This window comes from Panthera pardus, unplaced genomic scaffold, assembly GCF_024362965.1.
Source record: "Panthera pardus isolate Hobbes unplaced genomic scaffold, ASM2436296v1 HiC_scaffold_3, whole genome shotgun sequence".
In the NCBI taxonomy this organism is placed as follows: Eukaryota; Metazoa; Chordata; class Mammalia; order Carnivora; family Felidae; genus Panthera; species Panthera pardus.
In genome coordinates, this window is record NW_026526876.1 from 49,805,160 (window position 1) to 49,829,037 (window position 23,878).

A 23,878-nucleotide genomic window follows, 5' to 3' on the forward strand; every position below is an offset into this window, starting at 1 on the left:
CTTCTGACAGAATATTGACTAGGAACCAGAAGCCCATTTTGGCTTAGCCTTCAGGGCAGCCGTTTACAGAGTAGCAGTGCTACATAGGTTTACTGTGTCGTATGTCTGTGTAACACTGGATTTGGATCTTGTATTTAGCTGCCAGAAGTGACTGTGATGAAGTAGGAGAGATAAACTGATAGATTGGCTGCCAGAAAGATGTTGGGAATCAATCAGATAAACAGGGTAGAGAAATAGCTTGCTGTTTTCTAGTGATAATAAACCAGTGGCCTCTGGTCCCCACATTTTTAAACGTAATTGCTGTAGTAATAATGTCCAAAATAAGCAAATGAAAAAGCATCACAGGAGGTTTTTTAATTGCGATTGAGATATCCTTTTCCCTTTTGCAATAAAGATTCATCTTATATGGAGATGAACATTTCTATAAATTTGTTTTACTTCTTCTAGTGCCTACTTACATAAACAAATGAAAATTAGAGAGTGAACTACTTTCATAGGAATTTATTCCTCCTTCTTTACCCTCCCACAGACTTCAGCTGTTTAACTTGGTGAAATATCTGTATTGCTACCATGCCTCACCTACAAAATAATGACCTTTTTTGGTGAAGAAACACATTGTAAAGTCAAACCTATATTATTGACAGATGATTAGCAGGATTATATTAGTGTCTTCGCTTAGATTTCTCTCAGAAGACTTTTGGGATTTTAATCTCTGTTGCTATTTCCCTACACATAGCACTTGTATAGGAGAGATGATATCTAGATTTTTTTTAATAGTAATTTAAAACTGTCCTCCCTTAATGTTTAACCTTTCTTCATTTTTGAGCAGGCTACACGCCCAACCTGGGGCTTGAACTCATGCCCCTGAGATCAAAAGTCACATGCTCTAGCGACTGAGCCTGCCAGGCACCCCTAATGTTTAACTTTTAAACATTACTCCTCTTCACCTAGTAGGACTTTAAGATCCAATGCAGATTCTTAAGTCTGTGTGAAAGTTACAGGTTTACACTCGGGTCAGATGAGTAGACTGCCCAGGACTAAGCGGAGAGTAGGAGAGTAATGTAGAGTTCTCATGGAGCTCACTGTATGGGACGAGAGACTGGTTCTCCCATATTTGCAGTACACAAGTGTGACTTTCGTTAGGTTCCCTCTTATAATTGTCATGGCCGTGAATGTGTGAGTGTCATATGTGGTTGAATCGCTTCATGGTAAGCATGGTGGAGTACCAGCCATGGAAAGCAAGAGAATGAAGTTCACACTTTTAATTACATGTAATAAAGGCTTTTGCCTGAGGATGACCTTCCTGGCTGTTGGAGGTTATAGGTCAGAAGTTAACCATGTACCATTATCCTATTGGTGAGAAGCTGATGCATTTTCCTTTTTGCCATACAGCCTTTTCCACCTGACCTTTTAAAGATTCTCCATCGGTATCGATGAGATGGACAAAACTAATCATAAAAACAATGAAGGGAATGTTGCACACTCATTGATCCTTTTGAAATGAACTGCAGTACAATAAGTCTTCCAAATGGACTTCTGTTCTCAGCTATTGCTATAGCCACCTTTTTAAAGATATATAAATATGAAAGGGTTAATGGGAATTCAGTCATGCTTTTGCCACTGGGTTGTCCCTTATTGATTGTAGTTTTAGAGCAGTCACTATGCCATTCAGAATTCCTACTATGCCCTTTGTTTTGTTTTGTTTTGTTTTTAATTTTTTTTTAACATTTATTTATTTTTGAGACAGAGAGAGACAGAGCATGAACAGGGGAGGAGCAGAGAGAGAGGGAGACACAGAATCTGAAACAGGCTCCAGGCTCTGAGCTGTCAGCACAGAGCCCAACGCGGGGCTCAAACTCACGGACTGTGAGATCATGACCTGAGCCGAAGTCAGACGCTTAACCGACCAAGCCACCCAGGCGCCCCCCTACTATGCCCTTTTAAAGTCAGTTGGTGCTGGGAGATGATAAATAAATCAGTTGCTTTCCTTTTTCCACAAGCTCCTTCGAGAACTCATAGAACGAAAGACCAGCTCCTTGGATCCCAATGATCAAGTGGCCATGGGAAGGTAATTTAGATACGGCTTTCTATTCATGCAAGCAGCCCTATATAATAGTTTCTCTCTTTCAGTCCCTTTAATTCTGCCTCAAAGGCAGTGATCAGCCCTGTAACTATAAAAGTTAAGCAAGATAATAAGAGCTAGAGAGACAAAGCGATGGAAATCCTGTTTACCCTACCCTGCCTTAAGTGCAGTTTGAATGAGAGATTATAAAACACCTATATGCATTTGTTTTAGAGTGTGTTTTTCAGAGTCCTCCTTATGCCCTTTGCTCTCTGATTTGGGCGGTGATTGTATCTGTATCAACCTCTGACCAGTGGATAAAAAGTAACCACCCAAATGTGTGCTCTCGGCCCTCAGAACGTGACACTGTGCACAACAGGTTCCTTGCTCATAGTTGAATCTGCTTTGTTTGAGTCTGCCCTAATTTAGACCTCCACCCCTTCAGTAAAAGCTTCGGCACAATTAGAAATGGAACGTGGCAGCATTACCCAGATGTCAGGGTAGAATGTAAAGTAGTGAAGGAAGGCTCTTGTGTGTATGCTTCATCCTGTGGTTGGAAAATAAAAAGGGCATTTAGAGTGCTACCTAATGAATAGTGTACATTTAAATAGCCGTGAGCTATAATTTGCAAAAGCATGAAAGGAAACAAAAGCTGCAAGTGCCAGGATGGGATTCTGGGCAGAGCAGCATTTTGAGAATGCAATGAAAAATTTGTGTTGATGAAATAATTTTATTTGAGTAAAACATTCTTTGAGTTTTAGGGGTAGGATATTGTTGATGTTTTGTGTATCTCTGGAAGGCTATAGAGAGCTGCTCACTATAAATTTAATGTGATACAGCAAATTGCATTTAAGTGGTGATTATATTGTACATTTATCTGACTTTACAATAAAATAGATTATGGTAATTAAGATTATATTAAGATTACAGTAATTGGATTTCCCTAGATTATTTTTTTCTGATGTTGAGTTTCCGTTGTATAAATCAGGTAAGATGACTTAGCTGCTGCTGCTTCTCCTTTTTTTTACATTTGTTCATGTGAGGAATTTGTTCATGTGAGGAATCTATGAAGATTTTCTTAGTCCAGTATCCTTTTTTTGAAAGATTAATTCCTTTTAATCTAAAAGGACTATAGAATATGTGAATATTGGGCCATGATTTGAACAGACTAACTGTAAAATTGAGATGATCTGGGAAATTTGAAGACTGACTCCATATTTGATAGTAAAGGATTACTGTTCACTTTTTTGTAAGTGTGACAAGTCATATTGAGATTATATGGGAGGGAAAGAACCCTTACCTCTCAGCAGCACATTCTTAAATACCACAGGTGAAATGAAAGTTAAATAAACAAAATGGCTGTAAAACTAGTGTCAGTAGTGGATAATTCTAAAAAATTAGCAAAAATTGGAAAGTGCAAGAAAAAACACACGGGCATTAACAAAGGGAAAATTGAAGAATTCGTGTATTCAGGCTGAATAGCAGTTGCAGTAATAGTAATAGAACATGCTGTGCAGCTAAAACACTGAAAGCAAACCCAAGCAGCTATACCCAGTTTGATGGGTTTTCCTGCAGACTGCTGGATTTAGTGCTTGTCACAGCAACTCTAGACACTAAGGAGCATTGTTAACCAAATTCGCTGTAGAATTTCCCAGCTGCCATTTGTTTTTTTACCATTGCACAAATCCTCTTCAATTGATTAGTCACTTTGGCCCCAGACTATCTTGAGGAACTTGATGTAGGTTGATGATTTCTTTCTGCAAGGTTGTTAGTGAGAAAAATTCCAATTTGTCAATAGGTATAACTATTTCTGTTTGTGATGATGCATAACATTGCTTGTGAATTTCCCAGGCAGTGGCTTGCGATCCAGAAATTGCGAAGCAAAATCCACAAGAAAGTAGATAGGAAAGCCAGCAAAGGAAGGAAACTTCGGTGAGTTACTTTGTAGAACAAATTTTCACATGTTACATTACATCTTTTGTATTTTAAAGGCTGTTATATCATTTCTCTATTTCTTCTGATGATTCTGTTTTTAAGGATCAGAAAAATAACTAAAACAATACTGGTGGCTTTTCATGAGGCTCAATTTTTCTCACTCTAATACCATACTCTAAGACTATAGTTTCTGTTCCTTTTTGCTGTTGTGAAGGGATGGGTTAAATAATGCCTGCCTTTTCCTGAAAGAGAAATAAGAAAACAAGATAGGATAGTTGAAATTGTCTTATATTTAAAAAGCGATTTCTATAGAACAATTTACCAATTTTACTTTGGATGCTTATTTAGAATAGAATTGGTCCATTTTCATGATGTCATACATGTATACACTATGCAAAGAATATATAAACGAAGATTCCAGAGAATGTTAACAATGTGCTTAAATGAGATGAGAAATATAATTTTTTTTAAGATTTTATTTTTCAGCAATCACTACACCCAGAGTGAGGCTCAAACTCATGACCCTGAGATCAAGAGTCACATGCTCAGCTGACTGAGCCAGCCAGGCGCCGAGAAATACAATTTTTATGAGAAAACATATTTCTGACTATAGGAAACCCCTCAATCCTGTGTGTGTGAGTGTGTGTGTGTGTGTGTGTGTGTGTGTGTGTGTACACAGATACATGATATTATACGCCCGCTATGTAATATTCTTACAAAGCCTGCATGTCAAAGAAACTTCTTGTAATTGGTGTGCACATGGAAGAAAAATCTTAAACTCATTGTGTTAGGACAATTTAGACAGATAGCTAATCCCATATCCTTATTAGAGCCTGCCTGTCATTGGATTGCCTTTAGACAAATGTGGATCTATCTCATTTTTAAATAACTTCAGAGAAGCAGATTTCACAACTACTTTATTTTTTTTCACAACTACTTTAATTAACCTGTTAATTTAAGTTAAACTCACCAGGAAATATGTAGTTCTCTTTAACTTTGCAGAAGCGCAAAGCAGCTTTTCATCATCTTTTTATTCAAAGTCACTTTCTTAAATTTCAGGTTCTATTTTACAGTTTGTTTAACTTTTTTAATATGTCAGAATTTCCAAGTCTTCGTACTTCTCCAGGTTTGTTTTTAGTGGGATGATTCCAAGAACATGGACTACAGAGCCAGACTTACTCTTTAACGTAGATCAGATTTTTCTCCAGTACTGTGCTTTTATTTCTTTGTTTTTTGAGAGAAGCAAGGATGTGAGTGAAGGGGGGAACGGGCAGGGCAGAAGGGAGGGAGAAAGAGAATCCCAAGCAGGCTCCACACTCAGTGTGGAGCCCGACGTGGGGCTCAATCTCAAGAATGTGAGATTATGACCTGAGCTGAAATCCAGAGTCAGATGCTCACCTGACTGAGCCATCCAGGCATTCTTCCAGTACCGTGCTTTTAAAACTGTAGCTTTATGAGGCTATAAATGTTCTCTAGTGGGAGGAACCCAGAATCCTGGGAGTTGGGTTCAAATTCTGGCTTTGTCTGGCCACACAATTTTGGTTGTTCTTTATTCTCTGGACCTCACTTTTCTTATTTACTAAGTAGAGATAATAATCCCTACTTTATAGGGACGCCTGGGTGGCTCAGTTGGTTAAGCATCCGACTTAAGCTCAGGTCATGATCTCGCAGTCCGTGAGTTCAAGACCCATGTTGGGCTCTGTGCTAACAGCTCATAGCTTGGAGCCTGCTTTGGATTCTGTGTCTCCCTCTCTCTCTCCCCCTCCCCCACTCATGCTTGCTCTTGCTCTCTGTCTCTGTGTCTCTCTGTCTCTCTCTCAAAAATAAACATTAAAAAAAATTTTTTTTTTAAATCGTGTAAATGTCTGGTATGTAGAAAGCATTCGAAAGTATTAATTTCTTTGGTTTCTCTTGTACTTACCTATTGGTATTGCTGTTGCAAATATACAGTCATTAGAAGAATTGAGAGAGGAGAAAATCTCTTTTCTACATTACTGTTATGAATTTTATATTGGGGCAAGTACCTATATGTATGCGCCCCTTGAGAGCAAGAATTGTGCTCCCTTATTCTTTAAGACAATTCCAACCGTATCTATCTATTGTAATTCCTTGTAGACATTAGTCAGCCAGAAATGTTTTTTGGATAATTATGTCATTAAAATTAACATGCTCACTAGGTAAGAAGGAATGGCTATAACGTAAACATAGCACAGAGTAAGAAGTCCGGGTGAGTGTTAGAGAACCGAGTACTTTTCTAGCATGGCAAATAACTTAGAAGAACATGAGTCTTTTGTTTCCCAAATCAAAATATACTTATCACAGTTATTATTTATTAAGTTGAAAGAAAAAAACCAGGATTTTATTTTAATAGCAACCGTTTTTTGTATGTTAATAGACTCATCTCATTAAACTGTTCATTAGAGTTGCAAGTATGTAGATCTGGTTTCATAGCATTTTGATAGTGATTTAGATTTACACATCCCCATAAATCCAGAGACATTGACAATCTTATTCTGGCAACAGACAAGTGGGAGACAGATATTCTATTTAATAAACCAGGTTAAACATTAAAATGTAAGAAGTGGTTAATTAAAATATAAAAAGGATTCCTTCTGAAATTCTAGGAACCATATGAGGTGCCAGGTAAAACCCATTCTGCCCTGAAGGAGTATGTCCTCAGGAGAGGATGGCAAGCAATAAGTGGACAGTGATGCTGTTGGTGGATCCCTGGTGTAGTGGTCACCCCATTGCCCATGGGGAGATGTAGGCTGCTCAGGAAGACTTCCTGTAAGATACCATCCACATTTCACACTGAGCACGCTAGGAGAGTTAGCCTAGTGAAAGGCCAAAGAGAGTACCATTTGCAAAAACACAGACTTGAGAGTGTACATACCATTTTAGGAGCTGTAATTTAATTTATTTTGACAGGAACTTAAAGTGAATATGGGGGAATGGCAGGAGATGAAGGAGGCTGTATGAGTAGCTGAGTGCTAGGTCATGACCATGCTAAGAATTCGGACTTTATTCTGTAGACTGTAGTGAGTCACTGAAAAACAAAGGAAGACTGAAGAACTCTCATAGAGTGAAGGAGACTAAGGAGACGTTGCAAGTATGTGCAATTTGGGGTCTTAAATTAGATCCTGGGAAAGAAAAAAGACTCTCAGATAAATAGAAATTTGAATAAGCTGTGTAATTTGGGTAGTAGGATTGTATCAATGCTAATTTCCTGATTTTGATAATCCACTATGTTTATGTAAATTGTTAACAGAGGAAGGTGGGTGAGGGAATGCGTAAACTCTCTACTATTTTTGCAGTCTTTCTTTTTTTTTTTTTTTTTAGTCTTTTTAAATTTATTTTTGAGAAAGAGAAAGAGAGGAAGAGTGCACGTGGGAGGGGCAGAGAGAGGGGGGAACAGAGGAGCCAAAGCAGGCTCTGTGCTGACAGACATAGGGCTCGAACTCACAAACCACAAGATCATGACCCGAGCCGAAGTTAGATGCTTAACCAACTGTGCCACTCAGGCACTCCTGCAATCTTTCTATAAGTCTAAAATTAATACAAATTAATTATTGAATTAAAACATTTTAAAAAAGGTCATATGTTTTGCATTGTCTTGTAGTTTTAGCATCCATATTCATCTTGCTTTCCTGTGACCAGGAATATGAAGGATGTGGTCAGAATCAGAGAGTGTTCTTTATTAATAGCAATAGTGATAACCAGCATTTGTAAAACTCACTGTCAGGTACTGCTATGCAGTTTATGTGCAGAGAGAACAAAAAACACAGACTGTAGAGCTAGACTGTCAGATTGAACTGAGTCTTCTACTTACCAACCTGGAGACCTTGGGCAAGTCAGTTCACATCTCTGTGCTTCAGTTTCCTCATCTGTGAAATGAGTATATTAATAAAAATCGCATCTTGGAGGGTGTTATCAGATTAGATGAGCTAATTTCTGTAAAGTGCTTAGAGAAGGTAACTCACATGGCCCATACAGAGCTGGTAAGTAGCAAATTGGGGTTTGAGTTAACTGGTCTGATTGCAGAGCCCATGCTTCTATCTGTCTTTTGTTTTGAGAGAGTGTGTACACACATGCAAGCGAGGAAGAGGCAGAGACAGGGAGAGAGAATCCCAAGCAGACTCCATGCTGTCAGTGCAGAGCCTGATGTGGGGCTCCATCTCACAAACCATGAGATCATGACCTGAGCCGAAATCAAGAGTTGGACACTTACTCCGACTAAGCCACCCAGGCGCTCCACAGAGCCCATGCTTCTAACCTGTGGCCTGTTTTCTTTCTCTGGGCAGGACACACTGGCCTATACGGGTACTAAAATGACGCAATGGCTACATTAGCATTCTGGCCCAAAGGATTAAACATGTGGCCCAGGCCGCATGGGAATATTATAAATAACTTCCTTAAATTAGACCTCAAGAAGAGCTGGTAGGTGTCCCAGCTGTCATCACCGATACTAGGTCCATTAGTGAGCAAGTTTTCTCTTTTGTTTGTGATAGAGTTGGAGAGAGAAGATTTCCAGAAATGTTATAGCAAAGATGAACATTAACTTGTGAAAACATCAGTTTAAATGATAGCAGGTCAGTGGCATCAGCCTTGTCAGACTGGACTTGGCAACTTGTTAGTTGGGTGCTAGAAAGTAACTTATTTTTAAAAAAGGAATATTTTGGTTTGGGAAAATAATTGTAATTATCGATTATCAGTACTTTTACTGAGCATTATATGTAAGTAGATCTGATCATGATTTAATCAGAATTCCTAGTGTAAATAAATTAAACTCAGGCCTTTAATAACAGGATGTCTTACTGTGTTTGTCTGTTCTTCTGCAGTAAAATTACATTTGTCTTTTCTTGGTATGGTTGTTAAAAGGTGTTTTTAATACTAAAACATGCATCCATCCTCAGCAGCACTGAGATTAGATGAAATCTATTGCATTAAGTACACATTATTAAATCATCTTTAATGTGATTACTTCTTAAAGTCTGTCTTTCATCATGCTGTTAATAGTTATTGAATATACTGTATTAAAATGTAAAAGTATTCCACAGAGCAGTATCATCCAATAAGAATATGTATTACATATATAATGTTAAATGTTCTAGTGGCCACATTTAAAAAGTAAAAAGAATGAGATGGACTTAAGCTTAATAATATATTTCATTTAACCCAATATCAAAAATATTACTCAGTATTTCAACAATTTATTAATTTATTATTTTAAAATTATTAATGGTATATTTTATATTCTTTTTTCCATCTCAAGTCTTCAAAATCTGGTGCACTTTTCTCATTTAGGCACATTTGCAGCAGTCAGACTAGCCATGTTTCGAGTGCTTAAGTAACTGCATGTGGCCAGTGACTACTGGATTGGACAATACAACTGTGGAGTAGAGTTCATCATAGTCTTTGTCCAGAGAGTGAATTAAACCTCTCTTTGGATACAGCCAAGAACAGTATTCATGTTTTCAGGTGGACACCAAGGTTTGGTGAAGCCTAAAGACATTAAAATGCATTTATTAATAGTACTTATGCTTTATTACTTAAAAGGTGATGTGAGTGTTTATAGTCTCATATATTAACATAACCTTTTGGAGGGTATTTTGGCTCCGTGTTTCAGCTTTCACTATGTATATACCTTTTGATTCACCAGCAATTTCACATCTCAAAATCTGCCCGAAGGAAATTTATGTGAACAAACATACAATAATTAATGTATAAGAATTTTCACTTTAACACTATTTAGTATGGTTTTTAAAGGGGGGCAGTGTATGTAAATGCCCATCAATAGGAGATTAAATAAATTATATTAACAATGGAATGTTTTACAACTATGGAAAAGAATAGAATATGGCAAGGTTCAGTGGAAAAAAGCATAATGCAGAATATCAAGTATATTACAACCTCCCTTTTATGTGAAAACCGTGTTAAGTTTATTTTTGTCTTATATATAGAAAATTCTATAGCCATACTTAACAGTTTTAATTAATAGTGTTTATTTCTGGGGTGTAAGGCTGAAGGAGGCTTGTCAGTTTTCTATACATTTCTGTATTTGGATTCTTTTTGTAAGAATTATATATTACTTTTTATAATTAGGAGGTGGCAAACATTTAAAAAAACAGATATGCATAGAGATTTTGTTTTTGCATCTTATGAAACATGAAGAATTGGGAGCATATACGTGTTCAAAAATGTATTATAGTATTTCCACTCCTGGAATTGTATTCAGCTATTCTGATACTGTTATGGGACAATGTTTACAATGCTAAGTTAAAAAAAGAAGTTACAAAATTTATGTGTGTGTATGTGTGTGGGTAAATAACAGCGTCACTATGAAAAACAAACATAACTAATCAAAATGTTAACAACTGTCTGTAGGTGGAGGAACTATACATTTTGTGTGTGCTTCATTGGTTTTTTTCCATATTTTCTATAATGAATTTATACATTTTCTATTACTCTTGTAATGAAGGAAATCTCGTTACTATTATTCTTGTAAAATTCATTTGTTAAAAAAAAGAATGAAATTTGGGAGGCTCAGCTGTGGGTGGTACTGTAGAGAATCAAATTATTTGATACGTGTAAAAATATTTTTAACACTGTAAAGCTAATATTATGTACACGAAAATATCATATTTTTGTTTGTGGATAGTGTTCTGTTCAAGTAAAATTTTGTGGGTTTTTTAAAAGATTTTTTTAAAGTGATCTCTACACCCGATGTGGGGCTCGAACTTACAACCCCGAGATCAAGAATCACATCTACCGACTGAGCCAGCCAAATGCCCCCCAAGTAGAGTTTTTTGGTTAGAATTTTATAATATGCATATTTGTCGTACATCCTCTTCTATTATAATGAACAGAAAGGGCTAGCTGCTTTTAATTCTCTTCTGTATAATTTGGTCTGTATAAGGTCATATAGTTGTTCGGCTCCTTTCTCTGGAGGATCTCGAAGCACTCCATACAAAAATACCCTTTTTTCCTGTTGGTGGGAAGTGGAAGTGATGTTATTTAAATTTCCATAACACCATGACTTGGAAGATCTAGGGATCAAACTTGTTATGTACTCAGATATAATCCTTCATTTAAGGATGGGGGAAATGAAAAACTGGGTCTAGTAAGTAGAGATGGTGTGGAATTCTAGAAGCCTTCTCTGACTCAGGGAACTAGTGCTAGTGAGTGATGGTGGTGGTGAGGCATTGTAACTTGGGTGTTGTACTACTACCTACACTAGTAACTACTAGTAATGACACCAAAAATGATGAGGATATACTTAGAGGAGGAAAACGGGGTATTCAAGTCCTTATTGTCTTCTGTCTGGAGTAATGTTTGAGGATTAGTATATTGCTCAAGAGCGTAAGTGTGTCTACTCTTTCTGGGGACTGTGATGTAAATGAATCTGTGTTGAACTACTGTCATTTACAATGTGCTTTTATCAGACTTCTGTAATATAAAAGAACTAGAGGGAAATACAGTTGTGATTAGTATGTGCCAATGAATTGTTCCCTATTTTCATTCTGGAGCCAAATGCTTCTGTGGTCAGTTCTGGAGTTTGTTAGCTCATAGAATGTGTTTCCTTTTCTAGGTTAATAGTTACTAATGTTGCTGCCTGTTTGTTTCCTGCTTTATTTAGGTTTCACGTCCTTAGCAAGCTACTAAGCTTCATGGCACCTATTGACCAAACTACAATGAATGATGATGCCAGGTGAGTAATAGATTAATTATGTGTCTCAAATGGCTCCATGACAGCCTGATATTGACCTGTTCTACAGCCTGTCGCTCTCTCCATTTCTTCTTATCAGTTAACCATTTGTCATTGGCATCATAGCAAGGGTCCTTGTCACATCTCTTCACCCCATAATTACTGTAAAACCAAAACAAAATTTCTGTAAATATCAGTGCTGCCTCTGGTGGGTTTTTGTTTGTTTTTGCTATTTTGTTTTTAACTTTAGCCACCTGCCTAAGACATCTGGGCTTTTCTCTAGGACAGACAGACGGGTCAGGACAGCACTTGTACTTGCTCTGTGTGTTTGTGGGTTTTGTGCGTATGCTCTCCTTTAAAAAAAATTTTTTTTTTAATTTTTTTTTTTAATGTTTTATTTGTTTTTTGAGACAGAGAGAGACAGAGAGAAACAGAGCATGAACGGGGGAGGGTCAGAGAGAGAGGGAGACACAGAATCTGAAGCAGGCTCCAGGCTCTGAGCTGTCAGCACAGAGCTCAACACGGGGCTCGAACTCACGGACCGTGAGATCATGACCTGAGCCGAAGTCGGACGCTTAACCGACTGAGCCACCCAGGCACCCCTAAAAATATTTTTTTTAATGTTTATTTATTTTTGAGAGAGAGAGAGAGGGAGACACAGAATCTGAAGCAGGCTCCAGGCTCTGAGCTGTCAGCACAGAGCCTGACACAGGACTCAAACCTATAAGCCATAAGATCATGACCTGAGCCTAAGTCAGACGCTTAACTGACTGAGCCACCCAGGTGCTCCTGCTCTCCTTTTTTAAAATGGCTTGATACTGCTCTAGAGATGTGTATTAAGTTGTGTTTGTTCAGACTGCCATTGAGGATTTCCTTAGTATTTTTACAAAAGAAGTACATGCTCATTTTATAAAACTGAAACAAAATAGAAATATATCCAAGAAATGTATCCTCATAATATAACAATTAATAATTAGCCATTTTTTAGAGAATAATTCCTTCTATATTTATTAGTTGGCATTCTACATTATAATATGTTTATAATATTGCTTATTTAGCCATATCCCTTCTCTTTCATTTATTTGTCATTCATTATATTAGTATGAACTCCTGCTTTTTTTTATTCAGTGAATTATAATCTATTACTATCATTTATTTTGTTTTAAAATTGTTCAGCTTATTGAAGCCCTTACAAGCTGGCTTTTGTCCTTTTGAAATATCCCCATTCCTTGAGTACATTCTTACTTTCTAACAGGATATTCTAGGCTTGTCTTATACTTTCCCTGTTCCAACCCTGGAGTCTGTCTTTCTCCAAGGAACCCTGATTCTTTTTTGTGGATTGTGGTATTTAGAAACCAAGATCTGTGTGCTAAGGGTGTTCATTGTCACTGGGTTTCACTGTTGCTAGGTTCTCTCAGCATAGGCAGCTAGGAAATGTGTGTATGTAAGTATGTACACATGCAGGAGGGAGCCACTGTAGCATCTTTGAATATTTCCTTTCAGTCTTTTTTTTTTTTTTTAATTTTCTTAAACATTTCATTTTATTTATTTATTTATTTTAAAGTAATCTCTCTACCCAAATTGGGGCTTGAACTCATGACCCCAAAATCAAGAGTAATATGTTCCGCTGACTGAGCTGGCCAGCTTTCAGTCTTTATGAGTTCCCTTCGAGTATATTCTTATTTTTCTTTAGAATATAACTAAAATTATATTCTGTTGTGAATTTTTCATTTAAATATTTTGTATACTGTGAGCATATTCATGTCACTAAAATGACTATAATATTTTTATGTTCCTTATTTAACCATTCACTAGTTGTTGGACAGTTATTTTTAATTATTGCTGTAAATAATGCTGTGGTAGACATTTGTAAACATAAATCTTTACCAAGTGAAATTATTAGTCCTAGGGTAAATACATAATAGTCTGCCAGTTTTATTTCTCAAGGTACATTTGACCTTTTTATATGAGAGTGTTGTTTGCTACTAAACCACATCAGATTTTCCCTCCTGGCCTGAAAAGTAGTAGATCTGCAAGTTTACGTGAACACAGTGATTACTTATTTTTTGTTTGCCCTTGTTCAGTATCCCGAAGTACAAAAGAGCTTATGGAAGGTTCTAAATTCATTTCCGGTCAGAACTTTGTGACTATGCATGCTCGCCTATGCTTTTTGCAAGTGAATGCTTTTGTCTGGCTGGCTGGGGTTTTTTGTTTGTTTGTTTATTTCCGCTTATTTCTGGATCCAGTCTGTTTTTTAAAATTACAGAGTAAATTGAGTGCAACTTAAAATCCCTGTCAAGACAACATGAAAGGTACATCAAAGGAAAAGAAAACTAGATGTTTAAAACTAAAACAAACCCATTTAAGGAAACATTATTCCCCCAGGCATAAAGTGAAACCCAGTTTAAATATTAGTGCCATCTTTTGAATATAGTACTACTACTAGATCATTTAGAAATCAACTTTTTGTCCTTCTTAGTTGGGATTTTTCTTGAATTACCTAATATCCCAGGGGCACTTCGTTTTCTTAAATCTTACTTATTCACTTAAAATATCTGAGGGTTGCAACCACATGTTAGCCAAAGATTACTTGAAAATGGCTCTTTTATTTAGGATCATGTTGGACTTTGTCTGTAAGAAACTTAAAACCTGCCTGCAGAGGCATAAGCAAGTGAGCGGTTGTTTTTTGGGTTGTTTTTTTTTTTGTTTGTTTGTTTGTTTTTTTTTCTGACAGAAAAATTGTAGGTGTAGCATGCAATTCCTGCCAGTGGTTTTCCCTTCTCAATGATATAAGGGCCAGCATCTCTTGGTCTTTCTCTTGTGGTCCCAAGATGGCGGCTACAGTTTCAGCCATCAGACATGTTCAGGGCAGGAAGAAGAGAGGAAAGAAGTGATGTCAGATTTACCTACTTTCTTTTATTAGAAAAGTAAACAACAACAACAAAGAAAAAACAAAAGAAAAGAAAAGAAAGGGAAAAGCTTCCCCAGAATCCCTTCTAAACTTATTCTTATATCTCATTGGATAGAATGTGCTAAGTTGCTCCTTCAGGTAGAGCAGGCAAGGGAGAAGGGGTTGGGAACATTTGTTGGGTGATAGTCCTTCCGGCGTTCAGTTTTGGTGGGGGGAAAAGGTTGTCTCTTGTGGACTGATTGCTTATTATCAGCATTGTTCTCCAGCTTGTTGAGCCCACTTAATAAGGAATTTAATAAAAGTCTTGTAGCTGGACAACTGAGCATGTGTTTTTACTGCAGCACACTCCATTCCCTTTGTGCTTCCCAGGGATAGGAGGCATTTATCCACATAACTGCTCATGCTCCATAGTCTGAATAAGCCAGGTTGACTATGGGTAGAGTAACTGCATTATTAGCTCTCTCTGCTTCTAGTATGCAAACTCTCAGGGCCAATAGGTGTTGTACTTTATCTTAAGAAAGAGGTAGTCATGGCTTGGCCTATTTTGTTTTTCTTCGAGTAATTCCATAACTGGAGACTATCTGCTACTGTACTGTTTTGTCTCTTACTTTGTACATAACAAAATATACTGAAGGATGGGAAACTTTTATAATTGTTAAAATATCAGTATCAGTGTATACCACTTTTTCTCAAATGAATAGTTTTGGTTTTGCTAAGTTACAGATACGTCGTTCTTGGTGTGCATATATGAATAGAGAATTTTTTTATGATTTTGAGGTAGAAAAGGGCTTTGTAAGCATGACACCAAGGCCAGAAATTGTAAGGAAAAATATTTATAGATCTGACTGCCTTAAGTCACATTGAAAAAGACTTTGAAACAGAGTGGTAAGTAAATGACAAACTGGCAAGGAAAAGTTCAAAATATGATATTTTTCTTTACTATGTAAAATACTATGTAAAGAGTTTTTAGAAGTGTCTAAGAATATCCCAGTAAAAATAATGGGCAAAGCATGTCAACAAGCAAACTTAGAAATCATTTTTAAAAAATCTCAAAAACGTAAAGACTGTCAATCTCATTCATCAAAGAAATGCAAATTAGGGGCACCTGGGTGGCTTAGTTGGTTAAGTATCCCACTGTTGATCTTGGATCAGGTCATGATCTCATAGGATCATGAGATCAAGCCCTGGATCGTATTCTGTGCTAACAGTGCAGAGCCTGCTTGGGATTCTCTCTCCCTCTCTCTCTGCCCCTCCCCTGCTTACACTGCCTGCCTGCCTGCCTGCCTGCCTCTCTCTCTCTCTCTGTCTCTCTCACACACATAGGATAAATTAAAAAAAAAAAAAAAAATGCAAGTTAAAATGATATTTCATTGTTTTCCTTATAAAATTACAAAACATTAAAAGCTTGGTAACCCTCAGTGTGGATGGTATGGGGAAACACTTTCATATACCGTTGTCGGGAATGTAATTGGCAAAAATCATTTTGGAGGGCCATTTGGCAATGTGTTTCAGAATTTTAAATGTATACTTACCTGTTGACCCAGAAAAATCTACTTCTAGGAATTGACCTAAGGAAATAGCAAGTCGGCAAATATATTTGCATCAAGAATCTTTACATTGTGTGTCAGCTATATTTCAGTAAAAGAATAAATAGGAAATACAAAACAAAATAAAAATGTTTGTTGCAACATGGTTTATAATGGAGGAAAATAAGAAACTAAATGACCAATAAGCAACTAGTTAAATAAATCACAGTGAAATTATAAAGAGCTTTTAAAGGACAAAGTAGTGCTGTAGGTATTAACATAATGTTCAATGGAAAAGTAGGCTATAAAATACTATACTAGAATCCGCCTTTTTGAAAATAGATACATGTGATAGAAAAAAAAGTGATACTTTAAAAAACCAATTGTGCTGTCATGGATTTCCAGGTTATTTTGTTGACTGGAAAAAGAAACCGTGCTTGTAACACCATCCACTTGTTTTAAAAATAAAGATAAAAACAGGCATATATGTACATACATGTATATAAACGTTACAGTGCTTAGGGAAATGTTTGGCAAGACCATACATCATAATATCTACAGTGTTTACCTCTGGGAAAGGAATGGCATGAGGGAAGGGGTGAGGGAGACTCCCAATGTTTTGTTTTCTGTACTTGTGTTTTGGTCCAGTCCTTTGCCATGAGGATAGACTCATAGAAGTTCCACTACAAAGTAAGAAGCTCTGACGCAGTGTACAGCAGCCGCACCACGTATTTGTTGCTGGGTGGCAGGGAGGAGAAAACACATTTACTTTTTGGTCTGTGTATTTCCATGGTGTTCGGAATTTTTCTACAATAAGCTTACACTGCTTTTTATCACCAGGAAAAAAGGACATTTTCCGTCAGAAAATTATATCAATAATATGGAGAAGAAATGGGAAGGTCTTGATTGTTTCTGTATTAAAGTCTGTGAATGGAAGATCTCTCCCTTATGGTTTCTGCCCTATGGACCATGTGGATAAAACTGGCTTTTTCATCCCTGACTAGTACCCTCCACCCCCTTTTTTAATCATGGTAAAACACACATACATTTTCTAGCCCTTTGATTTCTCATTCCCAGAGGCAGCTCCACCTGTGGTTCCCACCTTAGCCAAGTCTGGGGAGAGAACCCCTTCTCTTTTCTTTGTTTCTCGGTTCCAGTTTATTGTGTCACACATATGCCTGAATTTCCCAATGCTTGGGGGGTTTTTTGGAGGAGAAGCGAGGCAGAATCTGAGTGTTGTTTACCCGTCCTTGGATCCCCAATTTGAGCTAAAATCATCCAGTTTGAGCTAAAAAATAATTTGCACTCGGTCAAATTTGAATTGAAACTGGAACGTAGTTCTCATTAAGGGAGAGAATAGAAGAGATCTTTAACCCTGGCTATTAAAATACCCTTAGTGGAGAAAGAAGTGCTATCTTTAAAAGGATCTTTAAAAAGGCAGTGGCATCTTCATTTTGTGTCTCCTGTGATGTGGTCTATGTAGTGTTGTCTATTTAGTTAATTTCTGCTGATACATATTCTTTTCTCGTGCTAGCAGTTTTTATATTCAAGCAATATGTTTTTTAAAAAAAACACCTTTTAAATGCAAAGTAGCCCAGTTTATGCCCCTGTGTTACCAAATTTTCCTTTGGGGGCATTTTTTCTGGATAAACTTTGTATACTAATTTAATGCCTTTATGTGCTTTTATGCCTTTATGTGTCTCCTATGTTAGAAAGTCACGCGTAACTCGAGATACTTCATTTGTGCTGGTCCAGTAGACCTTTACAACATTAGGAGGTAGGAAGGTGGTTTCTGTTGCAGGCCTGATGAACATCCCCCGTACCGAGAGAAAACAAAAGAAATCCCACTTTGCCAATGTATTCCATGTTTGCATGCAAGGAAGGAGGTTACTATGACCCTAACAATGATCACTGACTTTGGCAAGCCCTTGATACGGGGCAGCTCAGCTCTCAGAGCAGCTACTGTTTGCTCTTTGAGTCATCTTTGCTAAGAGGGCAAAGTATCCTATGATATTGTAGAGACGACAGGGTTATCCATGGGCTAAGGAGGAGAAAAGGTTTGGTGTCTCTTTGGGAGAGAATCCCTCTAAGTATATTGTTACCACTGAGAACAGGTCAGGGTGCTACTTGCATGATTTACAGGATTGCTGTTCAGCCTCTCTGATGACTAAAGTTATTCTGAGCTTATCAACATTTTAGAAACAGCTTACTTTACGTGGTGTGAATCCCCTGGAGTGATGTTAGACCAAAGAGAGTCTGAAGTAAAAATTCAGATGATCTCTTATTATAGTTGCAACAAAATGAAGAATTTGGAGGTTGTGGAAATAATCATCTGGGGTTATTTTGCCTGTGTTTTTGAAAGACCCTCTCAGGCAGACTTTTAAAGAAGTTAATTCTTGTTTTTCTGTTGTGTTGATGTGGGTCAGATGGTAAAATGCTGGTGTAACAGGGAGAAGCAAATTCTGAGGGAGACCTCAGAGACAGGTCCAGAGATGTTCCTCATACTGGCTGCCACCTCACATTTGGGAAGGGAGTCCACATGTGCCATGTTCTCTGTTGCCATGGTGTGCCCCTCCACAGAGCATTCTGGCTGTCAGCATGGTGGGGGGGGGGGGTCTCAGCATCAACTAGCAGCTCGAATGCGCCAAAGAAACTTGGTGTTTGCAGCATTAACTGCTGCTTCAGACAACTGTTCTTATATAAACCCAATTCTAGTACCCTCTGTTACAAGGCTAGGTTATTGCATTTTCTTGAGAAACTTGTTGTTGTTGTTGTTCTTGTTGTTGTTTGAAGCTTTGTTTCTTATTACAAAAATGGTAACACTATTAACACTTTATAGTTCCCCATTCCTTTGCAAAGAACTTAAGGAAATTCTCAATAGAAACTAAGATTTTCCATGTTAGCCCCCATTTTCTCCCCTACAATAAAAAAACGCTTTTCCCTACTCCTGTTATGAAGCTTGCTGGCGTTACAAAAGAACAAAGAGGGGTGCCTGGGTATCTCAGTTAAGTGTCCAACTTCAGCTCAGGTCATGATCTCACAGCTGGTGAGTTCAAGCCCCACGTCATGCTCTGTGATGACAGCTCAGAGCTTAGAGTCAGCTTTGGATTCTGTCTCTGCCTCTCTCTCTGCCCCTCCACAACTCACGCCATATGTATGTGTGTCACACACGCATATATATATATATATATATATATATATATATATATATATATATTAAACATTAAAACAAAATTAAAAAAAAAAAACAAGGAGAGGATCCTTTAATGAAAACTAGGCACCAAATACATTATTGTTTTACATTTGGAGTTCTAGAAAAGAAACGTACAAAGGTAATCCAGCATTGTAAAGTGCTTTGTCAACATCACTGCCACGTTGTTCTTGAGGTGTCTTGGTATAATAGAATTTGTACAGGCAATTTATCTTCCGCTTGCCATTTTTGTGTGTGTGGGTCTGCACCCTAAATATGGGCACATTCTACCACTCTACTGATGATATTCTTCTCCCCCTAATTGGTAACCCAGAGGTTACTTAGACCATTTTTGACTCCCCTTTGCCTACTTTACCCCTTTATTTAAGAGAATTTGGCATTGAATCATGGTGATATATTCTGGTGTAGTTTGCTCTGCATTTGAGAGCACATCAGCTAATAACCCCAGAAGTACCCTCCACAGAGCATTTTTCGCTGGTTAAAAACTGGCAAGCAAGAATGGTTAAGATACAGATGCTTTCTCTGAGGCTTCTTATCTCCTAAAAAGACACAGGTTATTCTGACAGGTGAAACAAGTCCAGGCAAATATGCAACATTGATCTAATCAGCAGGAACGAGAGCAATATTTTCACTGGTGCTGCCTTTTACCAGCGTCATTAAAGGCTCCCATTACTCTTTTATTAGAGGCTCCCTCTCTTTCTTATCAGATTACAGAATGAACATAACTCACAGCAGTGATTTGATCTCTTGTTAAAGAGGATTACAGCTTTGCATTAACTCGGATTGACACAGTTTATAATTCGCTTGTTGATACTCAGGCGGGCAGCATCACATGTTTGACCCCCCAGCAGCGCTGAGGGGAAAGGACCTCCATACATCATCATTAAAGATGGCGTCCAGCACAGAGATAGGAGGCCTGGGGCCTTCCTCCTCCAGTAATGTCAGAAAGGACAAAGGAAACATTCTCAAGTTCAAACCTGAGACGTGGGCCACAGAGTTTTAAAACTGGATTGAAAACTGCCATTGTTTTTTTCTGTTTTTCCTGATTTGCTACTGTTCAGTCTTACACAATTCTAGTGAATTTGCATTCTCAAATTGAAGCCTTGGTTCCAAGCAGGATATAGAGTGATAAAAGCACATCTTCTAGAAAGAGATTGTAGATGCTGAACAGATAAATCTGTCCTCAAAATGGGGTTTCTTGACTATAGTTCTCATTTCGGTTAAATTCCTATCATTTCTTCAGAGGATTGTGAGTCCGTTTTTTCCCCCAAAGGGATCTTTCACATTCTTTAAAGTGAATGTAAATGTTTCTCTTAAGGACTTCCTGTTTTTAAGTTCTGGTGTTTTATTATTACTATCTTTTAAAATATAATATCTTATAATATTGTATTAATCACATCTAAGTATCCTGCAGGGGCTAAATGTTTTCACGTTACTTTTGTATTTCCCTCAATGATCACTGAGCCAGCGTTAGGTTGCTAAGATATCTAGACCATTTCTGTTTCTAAGTGCATTCATCCTTTGCTCTGAGTTATCCACCCTAAGTCTGCAGTGAAATGACACAGAGTAATAACATCATATTCCATTTATTGAGTATTTACTATATACCAGAAATGGTGCTAAGCTGTTCATGTACCTTTTCATTCAGTTCTTAAAAGAAACCACTGAAGTGGTTGACATTATCTGCATTTTATGATAAGAATACTGAGGCATAGAGCAATTAAGTAACTTGCCCAAGTTAAATAGCAAATAAGTAGTGGAGCTGGTATATGCATTTAGGAATGTGAATTAAAACCTGCTGCTGTCTCCAAGACATGAGCAAGCTTTTAGAGATATGTGGGATAATGTGCCAAAGTGAAGCTGCTTCTCCCCATTCTCAATATGTATACAAGAACCTTTCTGTCAATTAAAAACTTGTTGGGGGGGGGGGCTTATTTGGATTAAAATGATGTTTTGTTTTCCTTTTTTAAATTTTATAATAGAGATGCTTTTTATATAGGGGAGGTTTGCCTAATAAGTCATTCACATTTTAGTATGAATCACAGGATAACATGCCATTATGGTTACACTTTTCTTCTGATTACAAAGACCCTAAATCTTGGGGCACCTGGGTGGCTCAGTCAGTTGAGCGTCCAACTTTGGCTCAGGTCATGATCTCATAGCTTGTGGGTTCGGGCCCCATGTTGGGCTCTGTGCTGATGGCTCAGCCTGGAGCCTGCTTTGGATTCTGTGCCTCCCTCTCTCTCTGTCTCTCCCCTGCTCGTGCTCTGTCTCTCAAGAATAAATAAACATTAAAAAAAAAATTTTTTTAAACAAAGACCCTAAACCTTATAATCAGCTTTGAAATCTGATATATTCTATCAGCTTGCTTTTATAGTTCTACACCTGCCGTATTCAGGTCATCTACTTTCTTTATAGACAGTATCTTTTTTTCCCCCTGTAATAAAAACAATACATGCATATGGGAGAAAATTTGGAAAATACAGTAAGGACAAAGAAAAATTCATGTTATATGCTATTGAGAGTTGAACATTAATGCTTTTATATGTTTTGTTTGTTTGTTTTGTTTTGAAAGAGAGTGTGTGAGAGGTAGAGGAAGGGAGGGAGAGAATGTTAAGGCTCCACACCTAGCACAGAGCCTTATGTGGGGCTCAATCTAACGACCCTGAGATCATTCATGACCTGAGTCGAAATCAAGATTCACACGTTTAACCTCCTGAGCCACCCAGAATCCCCTTTATATGTTTTCTTGGAGAATTTTTGTGTGTGTGTATTTTATAAAGATAGATGCATATATGTTTGAATCCCTTTTTCTGGTTAACTTTATATTTAAGCATTTTAACACCATTTTTTTAAAGGTATTTGAATAGCTCTATAATATTAAATTATGGAATATTGGACATTTAGATTGTTTCTAATTATTTTTATTTCTTTGTAAGTAATGCTGCAGTGAACATATTTGTACAGAATTCTGTGTTCTGGGGTGTCCCACATCAGGCTCCACACTGAGCGTGGAGCCTGCCTACAGTTCTCTCTGTTTCTGTCTGCCCGCTCCCACACTTGTATGCTCTCTCTGTCTCACTCTCTCTCTAAAAAAAAAAAAAAAAATTTTTTTTTTAAATCTGTGTTCTAAGTTTTGCTAGAGTCTTTAGAATACATTCTTGGAAGGGTAATTCCTGGATCAAAGGCATAAACCTCCTAATGATCTTGATTAGTTGTACTAATTTGCATGCTCCTGCTCCCTCACCGGTTAAGGTTTGTCATTATACCTTTGCTAATATGGAGGGTTATGTTTCAAAAGTGTTATCTATTATGATGTGCTAAAAGTTATTTACTGCTTTATAAGCTAGTAACAAGTGACACTTGACTGACCTACACTGTGCTAGCCACTGAACTAAGTATCTAATGTTTATTTTCTCATTTAATAGTGAACTTGAAGTGTATGTATATTTATTAATCATTCATATTTCTGTTTTATACTCTGCTTATTTTCCTTTTAGTTTTTCTTTGCAATTTGTATGAGTAATATCTATTATGGTTCTATACTGTATTTCATTCCAACAAGATAGGGAAAAAAATCCTATCTTGTTTGCCTGTTGATGTTAATGATTTTCATTGGTCACATATAATTTTTCCTTTTTTTAAAAAAAATTTTTTAACGTTTATTCATATTTTGAGAGACAGAGCATGAGTGGGGGAGGGGCAGAGAGAGAGGAAGACAGAATCCAAAGAAGGCTCCAGGCTCTGGACTGACAGCACAGAGCCCAACACGGGGCTCAGACTCACAGACCTGATCATGACCTGAGCTGAAGTCAGAGGCTTAACCGACTGAGCCACCCAGACGCCCCAATATAATTTTTCCTTTTTTATGTAATCAAATATATAAAACCTTTTTTCTTTAGAATATTTCCATTGCTTTTATGATTAGCCAGTCAAGCCCTGCTGTATCCAAGGATCAGATATTCACCTGTGTTCTCCTTGGTTTCATCTGATTTTTTTTTCTTACTTTTAATCTGCTTGGAACTTTAATATTCTGTTCAATGGTCCCTATTTACCATTTCTGCTTCTTTTTGAGTCCAACCGTTTTTGCTCCTTCCCATGTGGACTGTTGCACCAGCAGGCTCTTAACCGCTCGGTGTCATGTGGTCAGGCCTGTGGATTGTTGCCAGAGTGAACCTTCCCAGAACAGTGGAGCTGCTCTGTTGTTTGTCGTCTACAGAACTCAAGCCGTACTGTTCGGCCCTGCCCCTCATGGTCCTCACCGGTGTCAGCCTGCCCTCCGTGTGCTGCCCCCACAGCCCCTCCTCCACCCACTCCTGCTTGCGTCTCTTGACTCTGCTCTCTTAACCGGGGCATCTCCTCACCCCTTCCCACCCTCAGTCCTTTCCTGTTGGAATGAATGTTCATAGTCCTTGACCGACCCCACCAGGGAGGCCTAGGTTCACCTCTCCATCCCACACTGGGCTGTGGGGCTCGCTCTTCCTGGAGTCTCTACTTGTTCCTCTGGAACAGTATTTATCACAGCTCA

At 37.7% G+C, this 23,878-nt stretch overlaps 1 protein-coding gene across 1 annotated transcript in view; it reads left to right on the forward strand.

Annotated features, from left to right (window-relative positions):
• Positions 1 to 23,878, forward strand: part of AATF (apoptosis antagonizing transcription factor) — a 103,809-nt gene that overhangs the window by 66,888 nt on the left and 13,043 nt on the right. Inside the window, exons 9-11 of the mRNA XM_019424038.2 lie at positions 2,001 to 2,068; positions 3,914 to 3,994; positions 11,634 to 11,705. Of these exons, the coding sequence (XP_019279583.1) occupies positions 2,001 to 2,068; positions 3,914 to 3,994; positions 11,634 to 11,705 (221 nt within the window). The remainder of the gene's footprint in view (positions 1 to 2,000; positions 2,069 to 3,913; positions 3,995 to 11,633; positions 11,706 to 23,878) is intronic.